A 26,466-nucleotide genomic window follows, 5' to 3' on the forward strand; every position below is an offset into this window, starting at 1 on the left:
AAAAAAAAAAAATACTGAAGAATATCCATGAAAAACAAAATACCAAAACTTTATTTTTTATTTTACATTAAAAAATTTTTATTTTAACAGAAACAGGGTCTAGTTACCTAGGCTGGTCTGGAACTTCTGGGCTCCTAAACTCCTGGGCTCAAGCTATCCTCCCACATTGACCTCCCAAAGTATTGGGATTACATGCATGAGCCACTACACCCAGCCCCAATATCAAGACTATAAAAAAGAATCTGACTCCAAATTTGCATGACTCATTTCACTATACCTTTCCCTAATCTTGGCCCTGTTCTGTAGCCTAAGTACCTGGTTCAAATCTCAATTCTGTCATTTACTGTATGTGTGATATTAGACAATTACTTCTTTTCACCACGGTTTCTTGATCCAAAGAATGGGGATAATAATGGTATCTCCATTATAAGATTGTTGTGAGGATTAGATGAGCTGGGTACATGGTAGATGCTACCTAAATGTTGCCATTATCCTGAGAGTCCTGTTGAGTGGCAGATGTTTTTATATCTGTTATCCTGCTTTTTCCCCCTTCTAAGTCCTTAGATCTGTTATTATGCTTGAAAATACCTCAGAAACATATGTGTCTTGTACAACTGCTATAATCTTTGCCATGTACATACAGCATATATCAATCATCTTTTTTTAAAGAAGAATTGAAGTGACAGCAAAGTGTAAAAATCTCGCCTTGGATTGGAGTGAAGCTAACCCCTTTTGCAAGTCTGTTAATTCTATTTGACCGTCAAAGTTAAGGGTGCAAATTTGAATATTTCCTGAAGCTGGTTCCCAAGATATTTTTTAAAAGGCTTTGAATGATGGCAACATTAGATAAGTGTATTGTTTCCCAGGGTGACTAGGAAAAAAATCCCATTAACTAGGGTGTTTTGGGATTAAGAAATAGATCTCTGTCTCCTAAAACACAGGCATGAAGGAGAGGATCTCGTGGGCAAAAGCTTGTGTAAAGTCGGATTACCTGGCCACCCCTGACCTTGTTCCCTTCCAGTTCTCCCATGATTTCTATCATAACAACTCTTGTATTTAGTGATTTACATGTTTATCTCCCCAACCAGACTCTCCGAGAACAGTGGCCAGGTCTAGTTCGTGTTTGAATACCTGACACAAAGCACTATGCTAGGCACCAGGCACAAACTACATATTTAATGAATAAATGAATGAATGAAATTCCGTTTTGGCAGATTTAACCCAAAGGTTTCCTCTGTCAAACAATATCGTTGGAGGATGGGGGAAAAGGAGCCACATACAGCATCTCCTTTTAGCGCTCTGCAAAACCATGATTTCCCAATTATTGTAACTGCAGAGGAGGTTTTATGTACAAAAATATTCATGGCATTATAGTACCGCCTATACCAGCACAGTCTCGACGCAGGGGCAGTTTTCTCTTGGTCACCTGCCCAACCGGGTAAGCGGATCCCAGCTCTGCTCAGCTCAGCTCAGCTCAGCGCAGCTCCGCCCAGCCCAGCCCTCAGGGCCCGCTGCGCACGCGCAGGTGGGGAGGGCGGGCGCCTGCCCTATGTCCCTCCGTCCTCCAGGCGGCGCTGGAGAACCCCATCCGCCGCTGCGGCTGCCGCCTCTCGCCCGGCCAGAGCCGGGCGGCGCCGGCCGCCTAGCCGGCCGCGGGTCCGCCTCCGCCGCGCCGAGGGCGTGGGCTCTCGGCTCCCGGAAGCGGCGGCCGCGGCGCGGAGCCCAGCGGGCGTCCGTCGCGGGAGCTGCAATGAGCGGCGCCAGGCGGCTGTGATCTGCGCGCGGCGGCCAGACCGGGGCCCCTGAATGGCGGCTAGCTGAGGCGGCGGCTCTGGCTCCTCCGGGCGTGGCGTGGCGGCGGCCGGGGTGATGCTGCTCAAGCTTCTTCAGAGACAGACCTATACCTGCCTGTCCCACAGGTATGGGCTCTACGTCTGCTTCGTGGGCGTCGTTGTCACCATCGTCTCCGCCTTCCAGTTCGGAGAGGTGAGTAGCGGCGTCTCAGCTTGGACCGGGCGCCTCGACCCTGCGCTGCGCTCGCTGTGCCCCGCGATACACCGTATATATTTTTTCATTATTAGAGACGGGGTTTTGCCTTGTTGCCCAGGCTGGTCTCGAACTCCTGAGCTCAGGCGATCCTCTCTGCCTCAGCGTCCCAGAGTGCTGGGATTACAGGCGTGAGCCACCGCGCCCGGCCAAATACAGTATTCGTTATCATAAACGTGTACAGACACTATGAGCAAGTCAGAACTGTAAGAGTGCATGTATGTGATTTTAGATATTGCTCCCTCCCCACCTTTTTTTTTTAAAAAAAATAGAGACAGAGGTCTCCCTCTGTGGCCCAGGTTGGTCTCGTACTCCTGGGCTTAAGCGATTCTCCCTTCTTGGCCTCCCAAAGTGCTGGGGTTACAGGCATGAGGTACCGTGCCTGGCCCAAGAATGCCACATTTAGCAACTGACAGAAAACCTGTCTTTTCAGGTGGTTTGAAATCTGTCCCTTTGTTTTATTTATTTATTTATTTTTTGGTAGGAGGTTACAAAAGCTTTTAAAATTAGCAGAGTAGTTTTTAGGAATGCCACAATACACATTTGCTTGAAGTCTTTACCCATGTTGGATTGTAAGCTCCATAAGAGAAAGTGCTGTCTGTTTAAATACTGTAACCCTGGCCCGATCACAGTGCCAGGTACTACCAGAGTATGCAGTCCAAGTATTTGTTTAATGACTAAATTATATGGCATGAATTCTGAGCATGTACTTTTAGTAGTTGTTGGTTCTAGAAGCTATGGAAAAATGTCTTACCATAAGGGTGAAAAAGCTCCAGACTTGTAAGTGTGGCATATGTACTTAATATTATAGCACTTGATGGTCTTTGTTTCATGTGTTGCAACATAATGTGTCCGTGTGTAGTTAGGTGCTTTGTTGGTTTTGTATGTTTTTTTTTTGGCCTTGATTAATTTTGAATTAGCTGTTTATTAAGTCCCATGCAGTGTAAAGGTGACTTAAAGGCATCAGTTGTTAGAATTTTTAATTTTATTTAATTTTTTTGAGACACAGTTTTGCTCTGTCGCCCAAGCTGGAGTGCAGTGGCTCGATCTCAGCTCACTGCAACCTCCAACTCCCAGGTTCAAGAAATTTTCCTGCCTCAGCCTCCCAAGTAGCTGGGACTACAGGCACATACCAATACGCCCAGCTAATTTTTGTATTTTTAGTAGAGATGGGGTTTCACCATGTTGGCCAGGTTGGTCTCAAACTCCTGACTTCAAGTGATCTGCGTGCCTCAGCCTCCCAAAGTTGGGATTACTGGCGTGAGCCACTGTACCTGGCCCGAATTTTTCGTTTGATATCCTTTTCTTCTTGCTTTCATTCCATGCCTGGCTGTTTACCAAAAGAGAGACATTTTGTTGCAGTCTTGAAATGGCCACAGATCATAAGATTTGGAACAGACGAGAGAAATAAAAGGCAGATAATGCCAACAGGTGTCATGAGAGGTGCAGGCAGCTGGCCTGTGGTTAACTTTTGACACATAGTGGAAGAGAGGAGCTGCATAATTAGGCAGATTTGGGTTTGAATGCTGGCTCCAGTTAATAATGATCATAATAATAGCTAATACTTGTATTGCCCTTAACAGATGTCTGGCACTCTCCTAATTGCTTTATATATATTAACTAATTTAATCCTCACAACATCAACCCTGTGAGATAGGTAGTATTATTATTCCGATTTTATAAGTGATGAAATGGAGACATCTGCATAACTTAATCTAGCTAATACGTAGCAGAGCTGGGCTTCAAACCAAGGCAGTCTGGCTCCGAGCTGTGCTCTTTTTTTTTTTTTGAAACAGAGTCTCACTTTGTCACCAGGCGCCAGGCTGGAGTGCAGTAGCACAATCTTGGCTCACTGCAACCTCCGCCATCCGGGTTCAAGCAATTCTCCTGCCTCAGCCTCCTGGGTAGCTGGGATTACAGGCGCACGCCACCACGCCCAGCTAATTTTTGTATTTTTAGTAGAGATGAGGGTTTCACCATGTTGGCCAGGATGGTCTTGACCTCTTGGCCTCGTGATCCACCCGCCTTGGCCTCCCAAAGTGCTGGGATTACAGGCTTGAGCCACCACACCTGGCCCGAGCTATGCCCTTAAGCACACCTTTTTATGGTTTCTCAAACAGCCCAGGCTGTCCCTTTTTCTGATCTTGGGAAGGATATTTAACCTCTTTGAGCTTCCTCATCTTTGAAATGGAGGCAAGAATACCTTCCTTGCAGGGTTGATGATGAGGATTAAATAAGATCTGTATGTAAAGCACCTCACACAGTTCCTACCACATAATAGACCCTCATTAAATGGTCATGGCTACTGCTGCTATTATCAACTATTGATTGTATGTCCTTAAAGCTTATTTTGAAACATATCCTTGAATCAGAATACTTTGATCATACAGTTAATGTTACCAACTTATTAATAAGCTCACTAATTGTAAATCCTTTTGGACTAAGAAGATCATTATTTTTTGTTTTGAGATGGAGTCTCACTCTGTTGCCCAGGCTGGAGTGCAGTGGGGCGATCTTGGCTCACTGCAACCTCCGCCTCCCAGGTTCAAACAATTCTCCCTGCCCCACCCTTGTGAGTAGCTGAGATTACAGGAGCCTGCCACCATGCCTGACTGATTTTTTTGTATTTTTAGTAGAGATGGGGTTTCACCATGTTGGTCAGGCTGGTCTCAAACTCTGGACCTCAGGTGATGCACCCGCCTCGGCCTCCCAAAGTGCTGAGATTACCAGCGTGAGCCACCACACATGGCCCTCAGAAGATCTTTGTTAACTATTAATCCATTATTTTCTTCTACCCCTCTCAATATAAGAGTTATTTGATGCTGTTTTTTGTTTTTTTTTTTTTTTCAAAAGACGGGGTTTCACCATGTTGGTCAGGCTGGTCTTGAACTCCCGACCTCAGGTGATCCGCCTGCCTTGGCCTCCAAAGTGAATTACAGGCGTAAGCCACCATGCCTGGCCAATGCTGTGTTTTGATAAGGCTTTTCTATACTCATCCAAACTTTGAGAAAGAGAAGTAGAATTGAGGGAAGGAAGTATTTAAAACATTTTATTTTTGTTTGTTTTCCCTTTAAGTTGAGTGAAGTACTTTCTGGCGAACATTTGGGAACTCTGATCAAACAAAAACAAGCTGGATGAGGTGGCTCACGCCTGTAATCCCAGCACTTTGGGAGGAAGGTGGGAGGATTGCTTGAAGCCAGGAGTTTGAGGCTAGCCTGGGCAACATGGTGAAACCCTGTTTCTCCAAAAAAAAGAAGAATAGTAATTAGAGTAGTCCCAGCTGCTTGGGAGACTGAGATGGGAGGATCGCTTGAGCCCTGGTGGTTACGGCTGCATGAGCCGAGATTGCACCATTGCACTTCAGCCTGGGTGACAGAGTGAAACCTTGTCTCAAAAATAAATACATAAATAAAAAAAAAATTAAAAAAATATATCTAGGTGTGGTGGCACATGCCTGTAGTCCCAGCTACTCAGGAGGCTGAGGCAGGAGTGTTGCTTGAGCCCAGGAGTTTCAGGCTGCAGCGCCTATGATTGTGCTACCCGCTTTAGCCTGGGAAACTGTGTCTCAAAAAAAAAAAAGGCAAGGTGACATTCCTACAGAGAAAGCCCTCAGAATGGAGACTAGTGGTCACAAAAATGCATTGCCTTGGGGTGTAGGTAGCAGGTATCAGTCTGCTGTAAGCTAGCTCCACAAATGGTGTTACTAGATGGACTGCTCTTAAGATTCTTTTTAGCTTAGGAACTTCTGATTTTTAAATCATTTGTTCTCTGTTAGTTGCTACTGTATAGATTTTAAAACGTGCTTTTGAGTTTAAATATATTTTTTCAGGGCCATCGTTATTCAATCGAACCATTTATATACAAGTCCACAACTCCTCACACTCAGGAAAATACAGACTATACATAGCCTCAGGTCAGTTTAGGTCAAGTTTTGCCAACAAGTAAGTTCAGGTCAGGTCAAGTTTAGTTGCCAAATAAGGTACAAAAAGATCTCTTGTTAGTACTGGTCTGTTTTGCCAAAAAAAAAAAAAAAAAAAAGAAAAAAAAATTAAAAATCAGAAACAAAAAGTTAAAAGCCCCTCCAGTATTCAGAGCTTTTTGGATTTCAGGATTGCTAATAGAGAATTGTAGATCACTGTATATGTGTATGGGGGGGTTTGGTATATGTATAACATATCACTTCCTTTGTCCACTAAGTATGGAAAGAAATATCCAAGAATTAACTTAAATAAGGAAGCAAAATAGGTTCACATAGAATCTACTCATAATGAATAGCAACTTTTCCCTGACCTCTCTGCTCCCTTTTGCTTGCCTGCTTTCTGTCGCCATTTTGAATCAATGACTTATTTTCTGTGAAAAGGAGAATTGAAAGCTGGTTCTAGTTCAAGTTATGTTCAACCTCAGTGGTGACCAGTGTCTCATACTTGCCCTATTTCAATCATGTTTGTATTTAATTAGTTCACTTATTAAACATATATTTGAGTGTGTTCTTGGCCAAAGGCGACAAATAGATGAATTAGAAAGAGGCCTGACCTGGGAGTCGGGATGGTCTCTGGCCTGCTCCTTGGTGCAGCACAAATTATGATTCTCAGTGGTTTCCAAACTGAGTTACTCCCAGCTGCTTTGTGGGTTGGGAGTAGCCCCTCTTGTCTATTTTGTTCCGACTTCTTTTTCAGGGAGTGGGAAAGGTCTCATTGTTTAAAAATCTTTAAAAACTATAAGACTGTACCCCCCCAACAAGTATGCCATACATATTTGCACGAGACTGTATTTCTAAGAGCCTCATTTTAGCTTTAATGTTTTGTGAATATACATTTATTGGATGCTTCACATGAGAAGTATGAATTATAATATAGTGGATTTTATACTAGAGAGAAAATACCAGTGGCCACATGGAGCTTTTTTAAAAGGTCTCTGTCTTTGGGGGTGGTTTGACTATGAGAGAGATACATAGTCTAGCTATCAAAGTAGGGACCTTGTTTTATTCGCTGCTGTATTCTTAGCACCTAGAAAGTGATTGGTACCCAGTAGATGCTGAATAAATACTTGATGGATGCATGAATGAATGGATGGATGAATTGGGTTGATCTTAACCGACATCCTTTCAAATTCATTTAAAGTAAAGGTAAATTTTTTGCTCTGATGCAGTATTTGTTTATAGTTCCCCTTTTATTTCTGAAATGTGATTGATCTGATTATAACTTGAACATTTTCGTGCTCTGAAAGTCATTCCTGCTCTGGTAACTTTCTCTAAAAGCCTGAGGCCTGTTAGAATGTACAGTGGAAGATGCTGTCCTTAGAATATACAGTGAAGATGCTCTCAGAGATACAAAGAATTATAGCTCATGCCTTTGGCTATGAGATGAGGCCAGTTGAGATGAGGCCATGAGGATGGAAGAACAACACAGGGAAATAGGCAGTTGAATGCCTGAGCCGGTACACAACAGTTGCTTAGCAAGTCAGAAGACAGAAGAACATTGTGGGTTGAGACATCCTAGAGGCAGTTCTGAGATCTTTACAAGGAGGCATGAGCTTTAGGGAGGCTTCATGGACAAGTAGGAGTCTAAGCAGAGGAGAGACAAGGAAACAGTATTTTAGGCAGTGGTGGGAGTAATTTTAGTATAACGTTGGTAATGTTAGAAAAGTTTGTGATCACTTTTTCTTTTTGAATTACTAGTGGTTTAACATTGCTGCTGAGATTAGTTAACAGCACTAGGTTGCAAGTGACAGACTCCCAACTCAGACCTGGCTTAAGAAAAGAAATTAATTGGTATAATTGAAAAATATAGGATGGGTCCAGGTGTGGTGGCTCGTGTGTGTAATCCCAGCACTTGAGGAGGCCAAGGCGAGTTCAAGACTAGCCTGGCCAACATAGTGAAACTCCATCTCTACTAAAAATACAAAATTAGCCAGGCATGGTGTGTGCCTGTAGACCCAGCTACTTGGGAGGCTGAGGCAGGAGAATTGCTTGAACCTGGGAGATGGAGGTTGCAGTGAGCCAAGATTGTACTCTAGCCACTGTACTCTAGCCTGGACAACAGAATGAGGCCCTGTCTCAAACAAAACAAAATAAAAAGATTTAAAAAAATACATATATATATATATATATACTGAAATTTCTGGCATGATTGGATCGAGGTGCTCAAGTGACATCATCAGGAATCTGTTTTTGTCCCTGTTCCTCACCTCTGCCTTCCCCTCTTTTAGTTTACTTCTCAGGCAAGCTGTCCTTATATGAGAACAAAGATTGCTGCTGGCAACCCCAGCTTCTGTTCTACCAGTTCAGTAACTGCAGCAGAAAGATAGCTTTTCTCATTAGTGCCAGCTAGACCCAGGGCTGCCTGCCTAGCCAGAGGAATGAGTGCCCTTGTTATACCCTTGTTAACCACTGGGATCATCTCCAGAAACAGGGGAGTGGGTGGGGCTGTCAGTATCAACTAAACCACATGAACTGGGAGGAGAGCACCAGAAGACAATCACGAGGCTGTTATCCACAGAAGGGCCAGAACAACAGATGTCTTGAAGACACTAACTTGTGTCAAAACCCATTTCCTTTCCCTGACTTTAATGTTAGCATTGTGTCTGTGATAGCTGTTAGCCCTTTACCTTGCTCTAGAAGATGTAAAGTGGGTTGTTTCTATTTTTAATATCTGGTTAATTAATCTATCTGTGAAACTTGTTTTCTTGCATGGATATATTAATATGGAGCTTTGTTAAACACAGCTCAGGTGTGCCCTTATAAATCAGTAATGATCAAATATATACCTTTAACTTAGTATGGTGATTTGATAATTGCATTTGGTCTTTCTCTTGAGATGTAAATATTGTTAATTTTGTTAATGAATTTTATCAATTGTGAGAGAAAAACTTAACCTGATTTTTTTTTTTTTTTTTTTTGAGATGATGTCTTGTTCTGTGGCCTATGCTGGAGTGCAGTGGTGCAATCTTAGCTCACTGTAACCTCCGCGTCCCGGGTTCAAGTGCTTCTCTTGCATCAGCCTCCTGAGTAGCTGGGATTACAGGCACCCACCATAACACGTGGCTAATTTTTGTATTTTTACTAGAGACAGTGTTTTACCATGTTGGCTAGGCTGGTCTCAAACTCCTGACCTCAAGTGATTTGCCCGCCTCGGCCTCCCAGAATGCTGGGATTACAGGCACCTGGCCTTAACCTGATTTTGGCAGCATCTGACACTGCAAGCATTTGGAAATTCTGTCTTTGTTCAGTAATACTGCCCTCCCAGTTCTTTCCCACTCGCTGTTCTTTCTGTCTTAAATGCTGGATTCCCCAGGCTTTGCTCCTTGGCCATCTCTTCTTATATATGGGGAATAGCATGTTTCAAATCCCTTCCAGACATCCGTGACTCCAGATTGCCTGCTGCCTTTCCAAGAAGCTCTAGATCCACACTTCCTACCAGCTGCCTACACCGCATACCTGGCACTCGGCCTTGTTCATCATGGCGCTTTTCCCTTCCTAAGCCTAGACATACTTTCAGAATAATTTCTCTAACAGTTTGGTGTTCCTCCAGCTTTTGAGAGGACTTCAGAAGAGGGAGGAAGAACTTAACCCAGGACCTCAGCAATCCTTTCCTGGCATTGGTCCCAGTTATGCTAATAGAGCCATTCTTACGCAAATCTCTTGCAAGGAGAAAGGGGTTACTTTTAGACTAGTCTGACCTACCTCTGAATCTGGGGACTGTTCTCCTAAATATTTGTTATGTAGGGGTAGAGTTCCTTTATGGAAGAAGAACAGGCAAGTGATGCTGGGTAGGCAGCTGGCTGTGATTGTCATGTTGAGTAAGTACACCTTGTGGGATGTGTAGCCAATCTCTTTATTCTTATCTTCCACTGGCTCTTTCTAATGTCTTGTACCCCTGAAAACTCAGGTGGGCCTGAGACTTCTGTGGTCACTTCACACTACAAAACATAATGTGAATTCAGCAATTAGAGTCTTCAGTCCTAAAGCACAGCATACTTAAAGCCTAAGTTCCCTCTCCCAGTACAGGCCTGCTGCAGGCGGAAAGACCGCAGTTAAGGAAAGGAGGGTGGACACAGTGGGTGTCTTCTCACTTTTCCTCACTCGATGCTTCTCATTCTGCTCTGTAACCTGTTTCTGATCCTTCCTGTGTTGGAGCACATGGAAGAAAGGAAGGAAACGAGGACAGGAAATTTCTTACTGAATGAGTGCAGGAGCCCTCTGGGATTTGCAAGTGTCAGAGCTTATTCTCTCCTGAGTGTTTTCAAGGGGCATCCTTCAGAGACAACACCCACCACCAGGCTCAGGAGTGGTCACTTGCTTTTCCCCTGATGAGACCAAATGCATCTTCATTCAGTTTGGTTGCTTATTCCTGCCATAGCTCCTAAGAATCTGATAATGATGGGAGCTTCTCATTTCAGCCTCTTTTGTCCAATGAGTAGGCCCAGGGTGACCTTCTGCTGGTTCTCTGTTTTGTGTGGCCCACATCTGGTACACAGGACACCCACATCCTTTGCTCAGACTAGGGGAGGGTGGGCTGATTCCAGCATAGTGACAACTTCTGTCTTGTCCTCAGAGCAATTAGCCAGTCAGCCCTTTATATTTTTCAGGTGTGACACAGACATGGTACCCACCTAACTTCATGGACCCATAGTGAGTTCTCTTGGTAATTTTGTTGAGCCCTTTTCCTGGGCTTAAGGAAGTGGGAAACAGACTTCCACTACTCCCCCTTGAATGAGGTAGAGGAGGAGTCACAGAATGCCAGCTGCCTCTGAAGACCTCCACTGTCCGCCACTTCCTGGACCTTTCTACCATGGTTTGGTTGAGCTTGCAGCTGTTTCTTAAGCAACTTTGCATCTTGGCCCAACACTTCGCTTTGGAATGTGGTATCTTGTCTTTTGCTGCCTCAGAAGAAACTTGTTTTTATATGCACAGCTTCCCAATTTGGGTACCAGTTAATTGAGCTTGCCTGGGAGATGAAACTTATTTGCTGTTTCTGTGCTCAGCATCCTGGTCATAAAGATGGAATCTTCCTTATCTTCAAATCCCTGTGCCCTGGCAGAGTGCCTGCCTCATTTATTCAGTTAGTAGATATTTTTTGAGCACTATACCAGGCCCCTGAGGATCCAGCAGTGAACAAAGCAGACATGGCTCCTGCTGATAAGCAGCTTATATTCTGGTGGTGCAGTCCAGCGTTAACTGCTACTTCATTACAATTGTGAGGAATGCTGCAAAGAAATAGAGCATTGTTGTGGAAGAGACCAGCAGTGAGATCTGTCTTGTCTGGTGGCAGGGGATCAAGAGATGCTTGCTTTTTTTTTTGAGACAGAGTCTTGCTCTGTCACCCAGGCTGGAGTACAGTGGCCGCGATCTTGGCTCACTGCAACCTCTGCTTCCTGGGTTCAAGCAGTTCTCCTGCTTCAGCCTTCTGAGTAGCTGTGATTACAGGCTTGCACCGCCATGCCCAGCCACTTTTCAAAATTTTTAGTAGAGATGGGGCTTCACTATGTTGGCCAGGCTGGTCTCAAACTCCTAACCTCAGGTGATCCACCTACCTTGGCCTCCCAAAGTGCTGGGATTACAGGCGTTAGCCACCATGCCCAGCCAGAAGATGTTTTCTTGCTTGATGCTGTTGAGTTCAACTGTAAAGGGTAAGAATTGCTGAGGCTGAGGGCAGAGGAGGTCAAGTCAGCTCTAGCACAGTAGTTCTTAGTTAGGTGTGATTTTGCCCCAAGGAGACCAAATGTCTAGAAACACTTTTGGTTGATACAGCCTGGGCATGGCATGGGGTTGCTGCTACTGGCATTTAGTGGGTAGAAGCCAGGGATTCTGCCAAACATCCTATAGTGCACAGGACAGCCTTCTACAACAAAGAATCATCCAGCCCAAAATGTTGATAGTGCTGAAGTTGAGAAATCCAGAAATGGAAGGGGCAAGAATGGCTTCAGGGCAGTTAGTCTGCAGGACTGGCCTAGGACTAGGTCAGTGGAAGGACATAGAAAGAGAAATGGACAGATTCAAGAGGTTTAGAAGGCAAAATCCTCCAGTGCTTATGTTCCATTATGTGCCAGGCACTCCACTAACATCTTGGGATATGAAAGTAAGCAAGATAGACAAGTTCATTTGCTCTCACAGACCCTACTTGTAGGTCTTCAGCAAACATTTGTTGAATGAATACTTATAAGCATAAAAATTTATTTTTGTTGCTAAGTTGCCTAATGTATATAAGACATCTTGCATAGAGCCTGGTGCTAGATATTCAGCTAATTGAGTGCCATCTGTCCCATCTCAGGATTGTTGTCCATGTGGCCACAGTGCTTATGAAGACAGGACAGGAGACCACCCTGTGGGCTTATGCCTGTTAATCTTCCCTTAAAGACAGAACAGAAGAACTCACAGTAATTTCTTTACCTCAGTGTGCTTTGTTATGGTTGCTATAAAATCAGAGGGAGCAGGTGCTTTATTTAATATAGCTTGCACTGTATACTAATATTTGTAGGCTTCCTCTCATTCCTTCTAAAATATAACAGGTGTAACTATAATAGATTACATATATTAGTGATATATCTCTTTAAAATTTCTGCTATTCTTCAGATAGATCATTCTCATCTTGTGATACAGATGCAGAATCTTTAGCACTTGATTAGTCAGCCTATGTGTGATTCATATGCATACTAAATTAAACAGGAAAAAGTGATCTTTCAGAAAGACCAGGTCACACTCATGCAGGCGGTGAAACTCATTCTGTGATCAGACTAAAAACCATATTGCCCACTTTAAAATTACTTCCCCAAATTGCTTCTTTTTTTTTTTTTTAAGATTCTAGTTTATCTTTTTCCTTTGATAAATCTTTTTTTCTCCCACATTTTCTCACTTCATTTCTATCTCTCATTAATTCCAAATTGGATAAAGCTTGTAAAGCAAATTATCAGAAGTTGTTTATGTGACAGCTTTTATGGAGGTGTTCAGTCTGGGCCCGGGTATTAGTCCATTTTCATACTGCTGTGAAGAAATACCTGAGACTGGGTAGTTTATAAAGAAAAAGAGGTTTAGACCAGATGTGATGTCTCACGCCTGTAATCCTAGCACTTTGGGAGGCCAAGGCAGGCGGATTATCTGAAGTCAGGAGTTTAAGACCAACCTGCCAACATGGTAAAACCCTGTCTCTACTAAAAATACAAAAATTAGCCAAGCATGGTAGTGGACACCTATAATCCCAGCTTACTTGGGAGGCTGAAGCAGAATTGCTTCAACCCGGGAGGTGGAGGTTGCAGTGAGCCAAGATCATGTCATTGCACTCCAGCCTGGGTAACAAGAGCGAGACTTCATCTCAAAAAAAAAAAAAAAAAGAAAGAAAAGAAAAAGAAGTTTAGTGGACTCACAGTTCCACATGGCTGTGGATGCCTTACAATCATGGTGAAAGGGGAAGGAGGAGCAAAGGCACATGTTACATGGCGGCAGGCAAGAGAGCATGTGCAGGGGAACTGCCCTTTATAAAACCATCAGATCTCGTGAGACTTATTCACTATCACAGCATGAGAGAACAGCATGGGAAAAGCCTACTCCTATGAAATGGTTACCTCCCTTCGGGTCCCTCCCAACAATGGGAGCTACAATTCAAGATGAGATTTGGGTGAGGACACAGCCAAACCATATCAGCCGGGTTCTCTGCTGCTAACTGAAGACACAAAGATATTTAAGTTGCTTTCTGCCCTGGAGGAACTCATAATTCAGACAGGAAGATGGACAAGCAAATAGGCAAACTTAAAATGTGTCATGGTCAATGCAGTTGAAGAGGTAGGTGTGGGTGCTAGGCACACTTTCTGAAGATAGTGTGACACCTGAGCTTGGTCTGGAAGGAGATAGCTGAGTAAAGGAAGGGGAATTTCTTTTGTTTGTTTGTTTTGTTTTTTAAGAGAAATATGCCATTGGTGTACATGTATGGATATGAGACATTATTACGTTGTAAGAACAAAAATAATTCTAAAGGGCTGCAGCATTTTTGGAGTGGAAGGGGAATTAAGCTGAAGAGGCAGGCAGGGGACATTTTAGGACTTGCCTGCTGGGTGGTACTAAGGAATTTGAATTCATCCTGAAGAAAATGGGGATCATCAAAGGATTTTAAGGAAGACAGTGATGAAATCAAATCTGTGCTCAGAACAGTTGCTATGGAGGTAATGGGAAAGATGAATTGCAGAGGGGAGAAAATTGGCAGCAGGAGACAGGGCGAAAATGCTGCATCGAGTATAATGTTTCAGAATCCACAAGCTTTTTTTATATTTTTATTTTTTTTGAAATAGGATCTCACTATGTTGCCCAGGCTGGTCTCGAACTCCTAGGCTCAAGTGATCCTCCCACCTTAGCCTCCCCATAGCTGGGTGGTAGGCATGTGCCACCTTGGCCAGCTAGCAAGCTATTTAAAATATTAATTTTTAATTATTATGGCTACATAATAGTTATGTACATTTATGGGGTACATAAGATATTTTTATGCATGCATACAATGTGTAATGATGCAGTGACTCACACCTGAATTCCAGCACTTTGAGAGGCTTAGGTGGGCGGATTGCTTGAACTCAGGCATTCGAGACCAGTGTGGGCAACATGGCAAAACCCCATCTCTACAAAAAATTAACAAAACTTAGCTGGGTGTCGTGGTGCGTGCCTGTAGTCCCAGCTACTCTGGAGGCTGAGGTAGAAGGATCACTTGAGCCCAGGTGATTGAGGCTACATGATTGTGCCACTGTTCCACCCTTCATAAAGGGTGACAGAGTGAGACCGTGTCTCAAAAAAAAAACAAAAAGTGGAATAATAAAATCCGGGTAATTGGGATATCCATCATCTTAACCATGTATCATTTCTTTGTGTTGGGAACATTCCAGATCTTCTAGCCATTTTGAAATATACAATACATTATTTTTAACTACAATTGTCTTATTGTGCTGTCTAACACTAGGACTATCTAACTGTATTTTTGAACCTATTAGTTAATCACTCTTCATCCCCCTTCCCCCACCACCCTTTCCATCCTTTGGTAACCACCGTTCTATTCTCTACCTCCCTGAGATCAGTTTTTTAGCTCCCGCATATGAGTGAGAGCATGTGAAATTTGTTTTTCTGTACCTGGCTTATTGTACTTAACATCTTATCCTCCAGTTCCATCCATGTTGCTGCAATTACGGGATTTCATTCTTATTTATGGCTGAATAATAGCCCATTGTGTGCATATACCGTTTTCTTTATCCATTCATCCATTGATGGACACTTAGGTTGCCTCCAGATCTTGGCTGTTGTGAGTAGTGCTGAAATAAACATGGGAGTGTAGATATCTCTTCAATATACTGATTTCTTTTGGGTTTATACCCGGTAGTGGGATTGCTAGATCATATAGTCTATTTTTAGTTTTTTTGAGGAATCTTCAAACTGTTTTCCATAGTGGATACTAATTTACATTCCCACTAATAGGGTATAAGCATTACCTTTGCGTCAAGTCCTTGCTAGCATTTCTTATTTTCTATCTTTTTGATAATAACCACTTTGACTAAAGTGAGATCTCACTGTGGTTTTAATTACGTTTCCCTCATGACTTGTGATGTTGAACATTTTTTAATATCCTACGGCCACTTATATGTGTCTTCTTTTGAGAAATGTGTATTCTGATATTTTGCCAGTTTTAAAATCAGATTATTTGGGTTTTTTAAAATGCCATTGAGTTGTTTGAGTTCCTTATATATTCTGATTATTAAACCCTTATCAAGTGAATAGTTTGCAAATAATTTTTCTTATTCTGTAGGCAGTCTCTTCATTTTGTTGATTGTTTCCTTTGCTGTGCAGAAGCTTTTTACCTTGGTGTAATCCCATTTGTCCATTTATTTTTAGCTGTATATTCTCTTGAGGTCTTAAGAAATCTTTGCCCAGACCAATGTCCTGAATTTTCCCAGTATTTTCTTCTAGTCATTTTATAGTTTCAGGTCTTAGATTTATAATCCATTTTGGTTTGAGTTTTATATATGGTGAGAGATAGGGGTCCAGTTTCATTCTTCTGCAAATAAAATTGCAGTTTTCCCAGCACCACGTATTGAAGAGACGGTCTTTCCGCATTGTATGTTCTTGACACTTTTGTCAGAAATGAGTTGGCTGTAAATCCTTGGATTTATTTTTGATTTCTCTATTCTGTTCCACTGATCTTTGTGTCTGTTTTATGCCAGCACCATACTGTCTTGGTTTCTTTAACTCTGTGGTATATTTTGAAGTCAGGTAGTGTGATGCCTCAAACTTAGTTCTTTTTGTAGTCTTTCAGGATTGCTTTGCCTATTCGAGAGCAGAATCAGCGAGCATTGAAAATTGATTTTTATAATTGTACCAAGGCCTGAAAGGAAAGTATCTTTGTTTTTAGAGAGAGGCTCTTTTTTTTGGAACAGGGTCTTATTATATTGCCCAGCCTGAAGTGGAATGGCTATTAACAGACATGATCATAGCACACTGCAGCCTCAAACGCCTGGGCTGAAAGCAATCCTCCCATGTTAGCCTCCTGAGTAGCTGGGACTACAGGTGTATACGACCATGCCCAGTTAGCATTGTTTATTGCTGCCTTATGGTTTGGCTTTGGAGAAGTCCCTTAATTTAAAAATTGTCTTTATAATATAGAAGGTAGAATAATTTACATCAGAGTTCTGCAGAATTACTTAGGGTTTAGCATTTAACAGTGAGCTATTATGGGCCTGGCCTGGTGGCACATGTCTGTAATCCCAGCACTTTGGGAGGCCAAGGTGGGAGGACTGTTTGAGCTTGTGAGTTCAAGAACAGCTTGGGCAACATGGCAAAACTCTGCCTCTACAAAAAAAAAAAAAAAAAAATTAGCCAGCGTAGTGGCATGCCCCTGTAGTCCCAGCCACTCAGGAGGCTGAGGTGGGAGGACCCCTTGAGCCTAGGAGGCAGAGGTTGCAGTGAGCCTAAGATCGTGCCACTGCATTCCAGCCTGAGCAATGGAGCGAGACCCTGTCTCAATAAGAATAAAAAATAAAGCTATTATGCTGCCAGCAGTTTTCAAAGTATAGTTCGGGGACTCCTGGGACCCCCAAGATCCTTTTCAGTTATCCTTAAGTTCAAACCTATTTTGGTAATAATATTAGGACATAATTTACCTTTTACTCATATTCTCTCATGAGGGCACAGTGGAGTTTTCTTGACGCCTATATATGTTAACCTGTAATAGGTTTATTTATTTTTAACTGAGTTTCTATTTATTTATGAGCTGGAGTCTTACTCTGTTGCCCAAGCTAGAGTGCAGTGGTGCAGTCCCAGCTCACTGCAATCACCACCACCCAGGTTCAAGCAATTCTCCTCCCTCAGCCTTCCTAGTAACTGGGATTACAGGCGTGCACCACTACGCCTGGCTAAGTTTTGTATTTTTAGTAGAGACAGGGTTTCACCATGTTGGCTAGGCTGGTCTCAAACTTCTGACCTCAAGTGATCTGCTTACCTTGGCCTCCCAAAATGCTGAGATTACAGGCATGAGCCACCATGCCTGGCCTAAATGAACATTTAAATTTTTCCTCAGTTTTAATTTTAATATAGTAGATATCAATAAATTTAATCCACATACATTTTTCAAAGCTGTTTGGAGCCCTCAGTAATTTTTTTTGGTTTTTCGAGACTGGGTCTTACTTGAGCCATTGCACTCCATTGCCCAGGCTGGAGTGCAATGGCTCAATCCTGGCTCACTGCAGCCTCTGCCTCCCAGGTTCAAGTGATTCTCCTGACCCAGCCTCACAATTAGCTGAGACTATAGTCCCATGCCATTATACCTGGCTAATTTTTGTATTTCTTTGTAGAGATGGTGTTTTACCATGTTGCCCAGCTGGTCTTGAGCTCTTTTTTTTTTTTTTTTTTTGAGACAGAGTTTTTTCTCTGTTCTCCAGGCTAGAGTGCAGTGGTATGATCTCAGCTCACTGAAACCTCCACCTCCTGGGTTCAAGCGATTCTCCTGCCTCAGCCTCCTGGGTAGCTGGGATTGCAGGCACCTACCATGCCCGGCTAATTTTTGTATTTGTAGTAGAGTTGAGGTTTCACCATTTGACCAGGCTGGTCTCAAACTCCTGACATCAGGTGATTTACCCACCTCGGCCTCCAGAAGTGCTAGGATTACAGACATGAGTGCCTGGCCTGGTTTTGAACTCTTAAGCTCAAGTGATCCTCCTGCCTTGGTCTCCCAAAGTGCTAAGTTTATAGGCATAAGCTACCACACCTGGCCACTCCTCAATCATTTTTAAGAATTTAAGGGGGTCCTGAGACCAAAAAGTTTGATGCTGTTCCAATTTTTTTTTTTTTTTTTGAGACAGTTTGTCTCTTGTTACCCAGGCTGGAGTGCAATGGCGCGATCTCGGCTCACCGCAACCTCCGCCACCTGGGTTCAGGCAATTCTCCTGCCTCAGCGTCCCGAGTAGCTGGGACTACAGGCATGCACCACCGTGCCCAGCTAATTTTTTGTATTTTTTTAGTAGAGACGGGGTTTCATCATGTTGACTAGGATGGTCTCGATCTCTCGACCTTGTGATCCACCCGCCTCAGCCTCCCAAAGTGCTGGGATTACAGGCATGAACCACCGTGCCCGGCCCTCAGAGTACCTTTTTAAAAATGTGAATTGGATTATATCATGTCCATTGCACATAATAGAAAATCTAGACTCCTTCCAATGGCTTATATATGTCCCTAAATGTATTACCCTACCCATTTCTCTGGAAAGCCTGTTATCAGGTAACCAGTGTGTATCATAACTATTTCTACAGAAATGTTTTGTGACAAATTATCCCCAAATTTGCTGGCTTAAAATGAGAGCAGCAAGCTCCACCTGGTTTTGTATGGGCTGTAATTTAATAATGGCTTTTACATTTTTGACTGGTTTTTTAAAATTACTGCTTCACAACAATATGAAAATCATATGAAATTTATACTCTGGTTTCTCTCCAGATTGCACAAATCTTTTCCCTTTTACTAAGATTTCCATGGGGTTGGGTGTGGCGGCTCATGCCTGTAATCCCAGCAATTTGGGAGGTTTAGGCGAGAGGATCACTTGAGTCCAGGAGTTCAAGACCAGCCTAGGTCACATAGGGAGACCCCCATCTCTACCAAACAAAAATAAAAAACAAAAATCTTAGCTGGGCTCATGGTGGCACATGTTTGTAGTTCCAGCTACTTGGAGGCTGAGGTGGGATGATTTCTTGAGTCTGGGAGGTTAACACTGCAGTAAGCCAAGATTGTGCCACTGTGCTCCAGCCTGAGCAACATAGTAAGACCCTGTCTCTATAAACAAAGATTTTCATGGAGAGGAACAACTTCGACTTTTTGTTTTGTTTTGTTTTTGAGACCGGGTCTCACTCTGTTGCCCAGGTTGGAATTTAGCGGCATGAACACAGCCCACTGCAGCCTCAGCCTCCTGGGCTCAAGATCCTCCTGCCTCAGCCTCCTGAGCAGCTGAAACCACAGGTGTATGCCACCAAGCCCAGCTGATTTTTAAAATTTTTGTAGGGATAAGGGGGTCTCATCATGTTGCCCAGGCTAGCCTTGAACTCCTGGACTCAAGCAATCCTCCCACCTCAGCTTCTCAAAATGCTGGGATTACGTGCATGAGCCACTGCACCCAGCCCAACTTTGAGTTTTTTCTAGTTTTTTGAGTCCTTGCTTTGGCAAGTTGATATGGTTTGGATTTGTGTCCCTGACCAAATCTCATGTTGAATTGTCATCCCCAGTGTTGGAGAAAAGTGATTGGATCATAGGAGCAGATTTTCCCCTTTCTGTTCTCGTGATAGTGAGTGAGTTTTCATGAGATCTGGTTGTTTATTTTTATTTTATCTTATTTGTTTTGAGACAAGGTCTTACTGTGTCGCCCAGGCCAGAGTGCAATGGTGTGATCTCAGATCACTGCAACCTCTGCCTCCTGGGTTCAAGTAATTTTCCTGCCTCAGCCACCCAAGTAGCTAGGATTATGGGTACACACCACCTTGCCCAGCATTATTTTAGTAGAGACGGGGTTTCACCATGTTGGCCAGCCTGGTCTCGAACTCTTGTCCTCAAGTGATCCACCTGCCTCAGCCTCCCAAAGCGCTGAGATTACAGGTGTGAGCAACCATACCCTGCCCGAGATCTGGTTGTTTAAAAGTGTGTAGCACTGGCTGGGCATGGTGACTCACGCCTTAATTCCAGCACTTTGGGAGGCCAAGGCAGGTGGATCACCTGAGGTCAGAAGTTCAAGACCAGCCTGGCCAACATGGTGAAACCCTGTCTCTACTAAAAATACAAAACTTAACCAGGTGTGGTAGCAGGCGCCTGTAGTTCCAGCTACTCGGGAGGCTGAGGCAGGAGAATCACTTGAACCCAGGAGGTGAAGGTTGCAGTGAGCTGAGATCGTGCCACTGCATTCCAGCCTGGATGACACAGCAAGACTCCATCTCAAAAAACAATAAACAAAAACAAAAAAAACTGTGTGTAGCACCTCCCCTTTTGCTGTCTTCCTCCTTCTTTGGCCATGTAAGATGTGCCAGCTTCCCCTGCACCTTCTGCCATGATTGTAAGTTTCCTGAGGCTTCCCCAGCAGTGCTTCCTGTATATCCTGCAGAACTGTGAGTCAATTAAACCACTTTTCTTTATAAGTTGCCCAGTCTTAGTAGTTCTTTATAGCAATGTGAGAACAGACTAATCCACAGGGATAGAGCATAAAAGAAAAAAGAAAAAATTATGTGAAATTTATATATATATATATGTTTTATTGCGTTTTAGGTTTTGGGGTACATGTGAAGAACATGCAAGATTGTTGCATAGGTACATACATGGCAATGTGGTTTGCTGCCTTCCTCCCCATCACCTACAGCTGGCACTTCTCCCCATGTTATCCCTCCCCTATGTGAAATTTAAATGCCAGTTTCTGTAATTTAAGTTTCATTGGAACACAGCCATGTCCATTTGTTTACATGCTGTCTGTGGTTGCTTTCACATTACAGTGGCAGAATTAAATAGCTGAGACAGAGACTATATGGCCTGCAAAGTGTAGATATTACTATTTGGTCTTTTACAGAGAAAGATTTCCAATCCTTGATTTACAGTGGCAATTACTTGCTCTCTAGATGTGCAGGTCATTAGTTAACTGATTGGGGTTGGACTTGGTTGGCTGTGCTCCACGGGTCTCTCATCCTCCAGGGACCAGCAAGTGAACCTGGATGCGTTCTTCTCAAGGCAAAGGTAGAGGCCTGAGAGAGCCACTGGATACTCACAAATCCTTCTGAGGTGTAGGCTCAGAACTGGTGCAGTCATCTTCTTTTTATTCTTTGAAAACATTACATTTTTCCTGCCATAGGAACTTTGCACTGGCTGTTCCATCAACAGGAGAGCACACCCCCCAGATCATCTGGTGACAGGCTTTCTGGTCACATAGGTCTCAGCTGTAATACTTCACTTGGGCCTTCCCCACCACCTGTCCTAAAGCAGCCCCTTTCCCAAGTCCTTTATCACATTCCCCTGTTTTTCTTTTTTTTTTAATAATATTTTGTATCAATCTGAAATTGTATGTTGATATGTATGATTTCTTACATGATGTCTTATCTCTCTCCTTTAAAATATAGGCTCTGTGGGAGCAGGGGCCTTTCTGTCTTATTCACCATGTATTTTCGGCCCCTGGAAGCCTGGCACCTAGAAGTAAGCTGAGTGCAGAAATATTTTTTTCTACTATCTAAATATGGAAAGGTCACCCATGGTGAGCAGTTTCTAAATTTGACCTTAAAAGAAAGAATGTGGATTTGGTTTTTAATATATGTATGTGTATGTATATGAAATTGGAGTAGACTTTACATTTTAGAGCAGTTTTAGGTTTACAGAAAAATTATGGAAGGTACAGAAGTTCCCATATACTCCTTCTCTCCCAGTTTTCCCTATTTTTTAATAGGCTTATTTTATTTATTTATTATTAGTTTTAGAGACTGAGTCTTGCTCTGTCGCACAGGCTGGAGTGTAGTTGTACAATCATAGCTCACTGCAGCCTTGAATGCCTAGGCTCAAGAGATCTTCCTTCCCTCAGCCTCCCAAGTTGCTAGGTGTACAGGCACATACCACACGTTTTTATAGAGACTGGGCCTCACTGTATTGAACTCCTGGTCTGAAGGGATTCTTCTGCCTTGGCCTCCCAAAGCACTGGGATTGCAGGTGTGAATCACCATACCTGGCCTGTTTCCCCTAAAAACACCTTGCATCCGTGTGGTACATTTGTTACAGTTGGTGAATCAATACTGACAGATTTTTTATTAACTAATGTGCATGGATTACACTAGGATTCATTCTTTGTTTTGTACAGTTCTGTGGGTTTTGACGAAAGTATGATGTCCTGTGTCTACCGCTACGGTATTGTACAGAATAGTTTCACTGCCCTACAAATGTTCTTGCTCTGTGCTTCACCTATTCATTCCCATCTTCTCCTTCCTTCCCACTGGCAACCACTGATCTTTTTGCTGTGCCTGTAGTTGGGCCTTTTCCAGAATGTCATTTCTTGGACTCACATAATATGTAGCCTTTTCAGTATACTTCTTTCCCTTAGCAATATTCATTTAAGTTTCTTCTATGTCTTTTTGTGGCTTGATGGCTCTTTTCTTTGTAGCACCAAATAATATTCCATTGTCTGGTGCCATTCACCTTTTGAAAGACATCTTCGTTGTTTCCAGTTTTGGGCAATTATGAATAAAGTTGCTATAAACGTGCAGGTTTTTCTATGGATTTAATTTTTCAACTCAGTTAGGTAAATACCTAGGAGCATGACTGTGATAAACCTATATTTAGCTTTGTAAGACACTGCCAACTTGTCTTCCAAAGTGGCTGTACCATTTGAATTCCCACCAGCAGTGAGTGAGAGTTCCTATTGCTTCATATCTTTACCGGCTTGGTGTTGTGAGTGTTTTGGATTTTAGCCATTCCATTAGGTATGTAGTGGTATCTCATTACTGTTTTAATTTGTTGTTCCCTAATGACATGTGACGTTGAGTATTATTTTATATACTTGTTTACCATCTGTATGTTTTCTTTGGTTAGGTATCTTCAGATTTTTTTGCCCAGTTTTTTGTTGTTTTTTTTTTAAATTTTGAGACAGAGTCTCACTCTGTCGCCCAGCCTGGAGTGCAGTGGCACAATTTTGGCTCACTGCAACCTTTGCTTCTCAAGTTCAGGCAGTTCTCCTGCCTCAGCCTTCCGAGTAGCTGAGATTACAGGTGCGTGCTGCCATGCCTGGCTAATTTTTTGTATTTTTAGTAGAGACGGGGTTTCACTGTGTTAGCCAGAATGGTCTCCATCTCCTGACCTCATGATCCACCCACCTTGGCCTGCCAAAGTGCTGGGATTACAGGCGTGAGCCACTGCACCAGGCCTTGCCCAGTTTTTAATTGGGTTTTTTGTTTCCTTATTGTTGAATTTTAAGAGTTCTTTGTATATTTTGGATACCAGTCCCTTATCAGTTATATGTCTTACAAGTATTTTTCTCAGTCAATAATTATCTTTTCATTCTTTTAACAGTGTCTCCCAGAGCAGAGCAGTTTTTAATTAGTACAACTGATCAGTCTTTTTCTCACCTATGGATTGTAGTTTTGGTGTTATATCCAAAAAGTTACCATCAAATCCAAGGTCACCTAGATTTTCTTTCTTTTGTTTTGGAGACAGGGTCTTGCTCTGTCATCTAGGCTGGAGTGCAGTGGCACAAACACGACTGAGTTCAAGTGATCCTCTCACCCCAGCCTCTTGAGTAGCTGGGTCCACAGGTGCATGCCACTATGCCCAGCATTTTTTTTTTTTTTTTTGTAAGGATGGGGTTTTACTTTGTTGCCCAGGCTGGTCTTAAACTCCCAGGCTCAAGCAATCCTCCCACCTTGGCCTCTCAAAGTGGTGTGATTACAGGCATAAGCCACCACCCCAGCCATGTAACTTTAGAGTCAGTTAGTCTATGTCTACAGAATAAGTCGCTGGAATTTTAATTGAGTTTGCACTGAATCTGTAGATCAAGTTGGGGAGAACTGACACCTTAATATTGAACCTTTCTATCTATGAACATGGAATTTTATTTAGATCTTCTTTGATTATTTTCATTGACTTTCTGTAGTTTTCTTCACAAAGATTTCATATATATTCATACATATTTTGTTAGAGTCATGCCTATGCATTTCTTTTCTTTTTTAGCTTGGGGTGCTAGCCTAAATTGTATTTCTTAGTTTCAAATTCTAATTGTTCAAATTCTAATTATCATTTTGACTTTTGTATGTTAACTTTGTTTTTATTTGTTTTTATGTTTTTCGAGAGAGAGTCTTACCCTGATGCCTAGGCTGGAGTACAGTGGTGCTGCCGTGCCTTAGCCTCCCGAGTGGCTGGGACTAGAGGTGTGTGCCACCATACCCGGCTAATTTTTGTATTTTTAGCAGAGATGGGGTTTCATCATGTTGGCCAGGCTGGTCTTGAACTCCTTACCTCAGGTGATCTGCCAACCTGGGCCTCCCAAAGTACTGGGATTACAGGTCTGAGCCACCGTGCCAGCCCTTTTTGTTAACTTTGTATCCCGCAGTCTTACTGTATTTGCTTATTTGTTTCAGATTTTGTTGTTGTTGATTCTTTGGGATTTTTCTACATAGACAATCATATCATCTGTGAACAAGACAGTTTTATTTTTTTTTCTTCTGCTCAAACCAAGACAGTTTGATTTCATCCTTGTCAATCTATTTACCTTTTATTTCTTTTTTTTTTTTCTTTTTTTGTCTTACTGCATCAGCTAGGACTTCAGGTACAATTTGGAATAAGAATGGTGATGAGAGGAGGAGTCCATTCTTGTCTTTTTCCTGGTTTTGGGAGGAAAGCATGTAGTTTCTCATCACTAAGTATATTAGGTGAAACTTTTTTTGTGGATGTTCTTTTTCAAATTGAGGAAGTTCTCCTGTATTCCTAGTTTGTTGAAAGTTTTTATCATAAATAAATGTTGAATTGTCAAGTGCTTTTTCTGCATCTATTGGTATGGTCATACAACTTTTCTTCTTTAGCTTGTTAATGTTAAGGTTTTTATTAATTGATTTTTGGTTATTAAACCAGGCTTATATACCTGGGATAAATCCCACTTGGTTGTGGTAAATAATTATTTTTATATGTTGTTGGATTTTATTTGATAATATTTTATTGAGAATTTTCACATCTATGTTCATGAGCGATATTGGTTTATAAGTTTTCTTGTAATGTCTTTGCCTTGTTTTGGCCTTAGAGTAATTTTGGTCTCACAGAATGAATTAGGAAGTGTTCCCTCTGCATCTGTTTCCTGGAAGAGATTGTAGAGAACTGGCATCTTTTTTTTTATTTTCCCTTAAAAGTTTGATAAAATTTACCAGTGAAACCATCTGAGTCTGGACTTTCTGTTTTGGAAGGTTATTAATTATTGATTCAAAATTTTTAATAGATATAGCCCTATTCAGATGACTTATTTCTCCTTGAGTTTTGGATTGTATCTTTCAAGGAATTGGTCCATTTAATCTAATTATAAAATCTATGGAGGTAGAGTTGTTCATAATGTTCCTTTCTTTTTTGGGGGAGAGGGTAGTGTAGTGATTTACTTTTAAATTATTGTGGTTAAACATATGTAATAAAATTTGCCATTTTAGCTATTTTTAAATTGTATAACTCAGTGGTGTTAGTTACATTTACAAAGTTGTGTAACCATCACCACTGTCTATTTCTAAAACTTTTTCATCACCCCAAACAGGAACTTTGTAACCATTAAATTCCTCATTCATATCTCCCTTTAGTTTCTGGTTGCCTCTAATCTACTTTCTGTCTCTATAGATTTGCCTATTCTGGATAATTTATATAATGGAATCATACAATATTTGTTTTTTTGTTTTTCGTTGTTATTCTGGCGGTTTGGGCTTGTCTGTGTTTACATGGGGAAAGAAAAATTGTAGCAGCCTGTTCTACCATTTTGCTGATGTCAGTCTCCAGACTGATACTTATGATTGTTGCTTTTTTTACAGAGTATTTTATCAAACACTTTATCCCTTGACTACTTTGTAATGCTCCACAAAGGAAGAAACTTTGTTTTGGTCATTGCATGTCCCCAGAGTCTAGAATGATGCCACATAATATTTATTGACTGAGAGAATTAAGTTATGTTTTAAATGATTGTTTGAAAATATGATTTTAATAGCTTTATCATATTTATATGAATGTACCATAATTATTTACTCAATTTCCTGTTTAATTTTTAGATCATTAAACATAAAAATTAGATTTTTTTAAATAGGTTATAATGGTGATTATCATACAGAAGCCTTTGAGTGGATCTATGATAATTTTCTTGGCATAGGTTTCTAGTAGTGGAATTAACCAGATCAAAAGGTGTGAACATTTATTTCTTTATTCCTTTAGTACATATTGCCAATTGCCCCTCA

At 42.0% G+C, this 26,466-nt stretch overlaps 1 protein-coding gene across 3 annotated transcripts in view; it reads left to right on the forward strand.

Moving 5' to 3' along the window:
* The first annotated feature begins 1,599 nt into the window (after positions 1–1,599).
* Positions 1,600–26,466, forward strand: part of GNPTAB (N-acetylglucosamine-1-phosphate transferase subunits alpha and beta) — an 84,932-nt gene continuing 60,065 nt past the window's right edge. Inside the window, exon 1 of one of the 3 annotated variants that reach the window (XM_021675562.2) lies at positions 1,600–1,986. In XM_021675562.2, the coding sequence (XP_021531237.2) occupies positions 1,870–1,986 (117 nt within the window). In that variant the 5' untranslated portion in view covers positions 1,600–1,869. Of the gene's footprint in view, positions 1,987–21,734; positions 21,768–26,466 lie in introns of those variants that run through there. The other 2 variants (XM_064379918.1, XM_064379917.1) reach the window with 2 other exon arrangements.

This window comes from Aotus nancymaae, unplaced genomic scaffold, assembly GCF_030222135.1.
Source record: "Aotus nancymaae isolate 86718 unplaced genomic scaffold, 86718_ANA_hifiasm-v0.15.2.pri h1tg000021l, whole genome shotgun sequence".
In the NCBI taxonomy this organism is placed as follows: Eukaryota; Metazoa; Chordata; class Mammalia; order Primates; family Aotidae; genus Aotus; species Aotus nancymaae.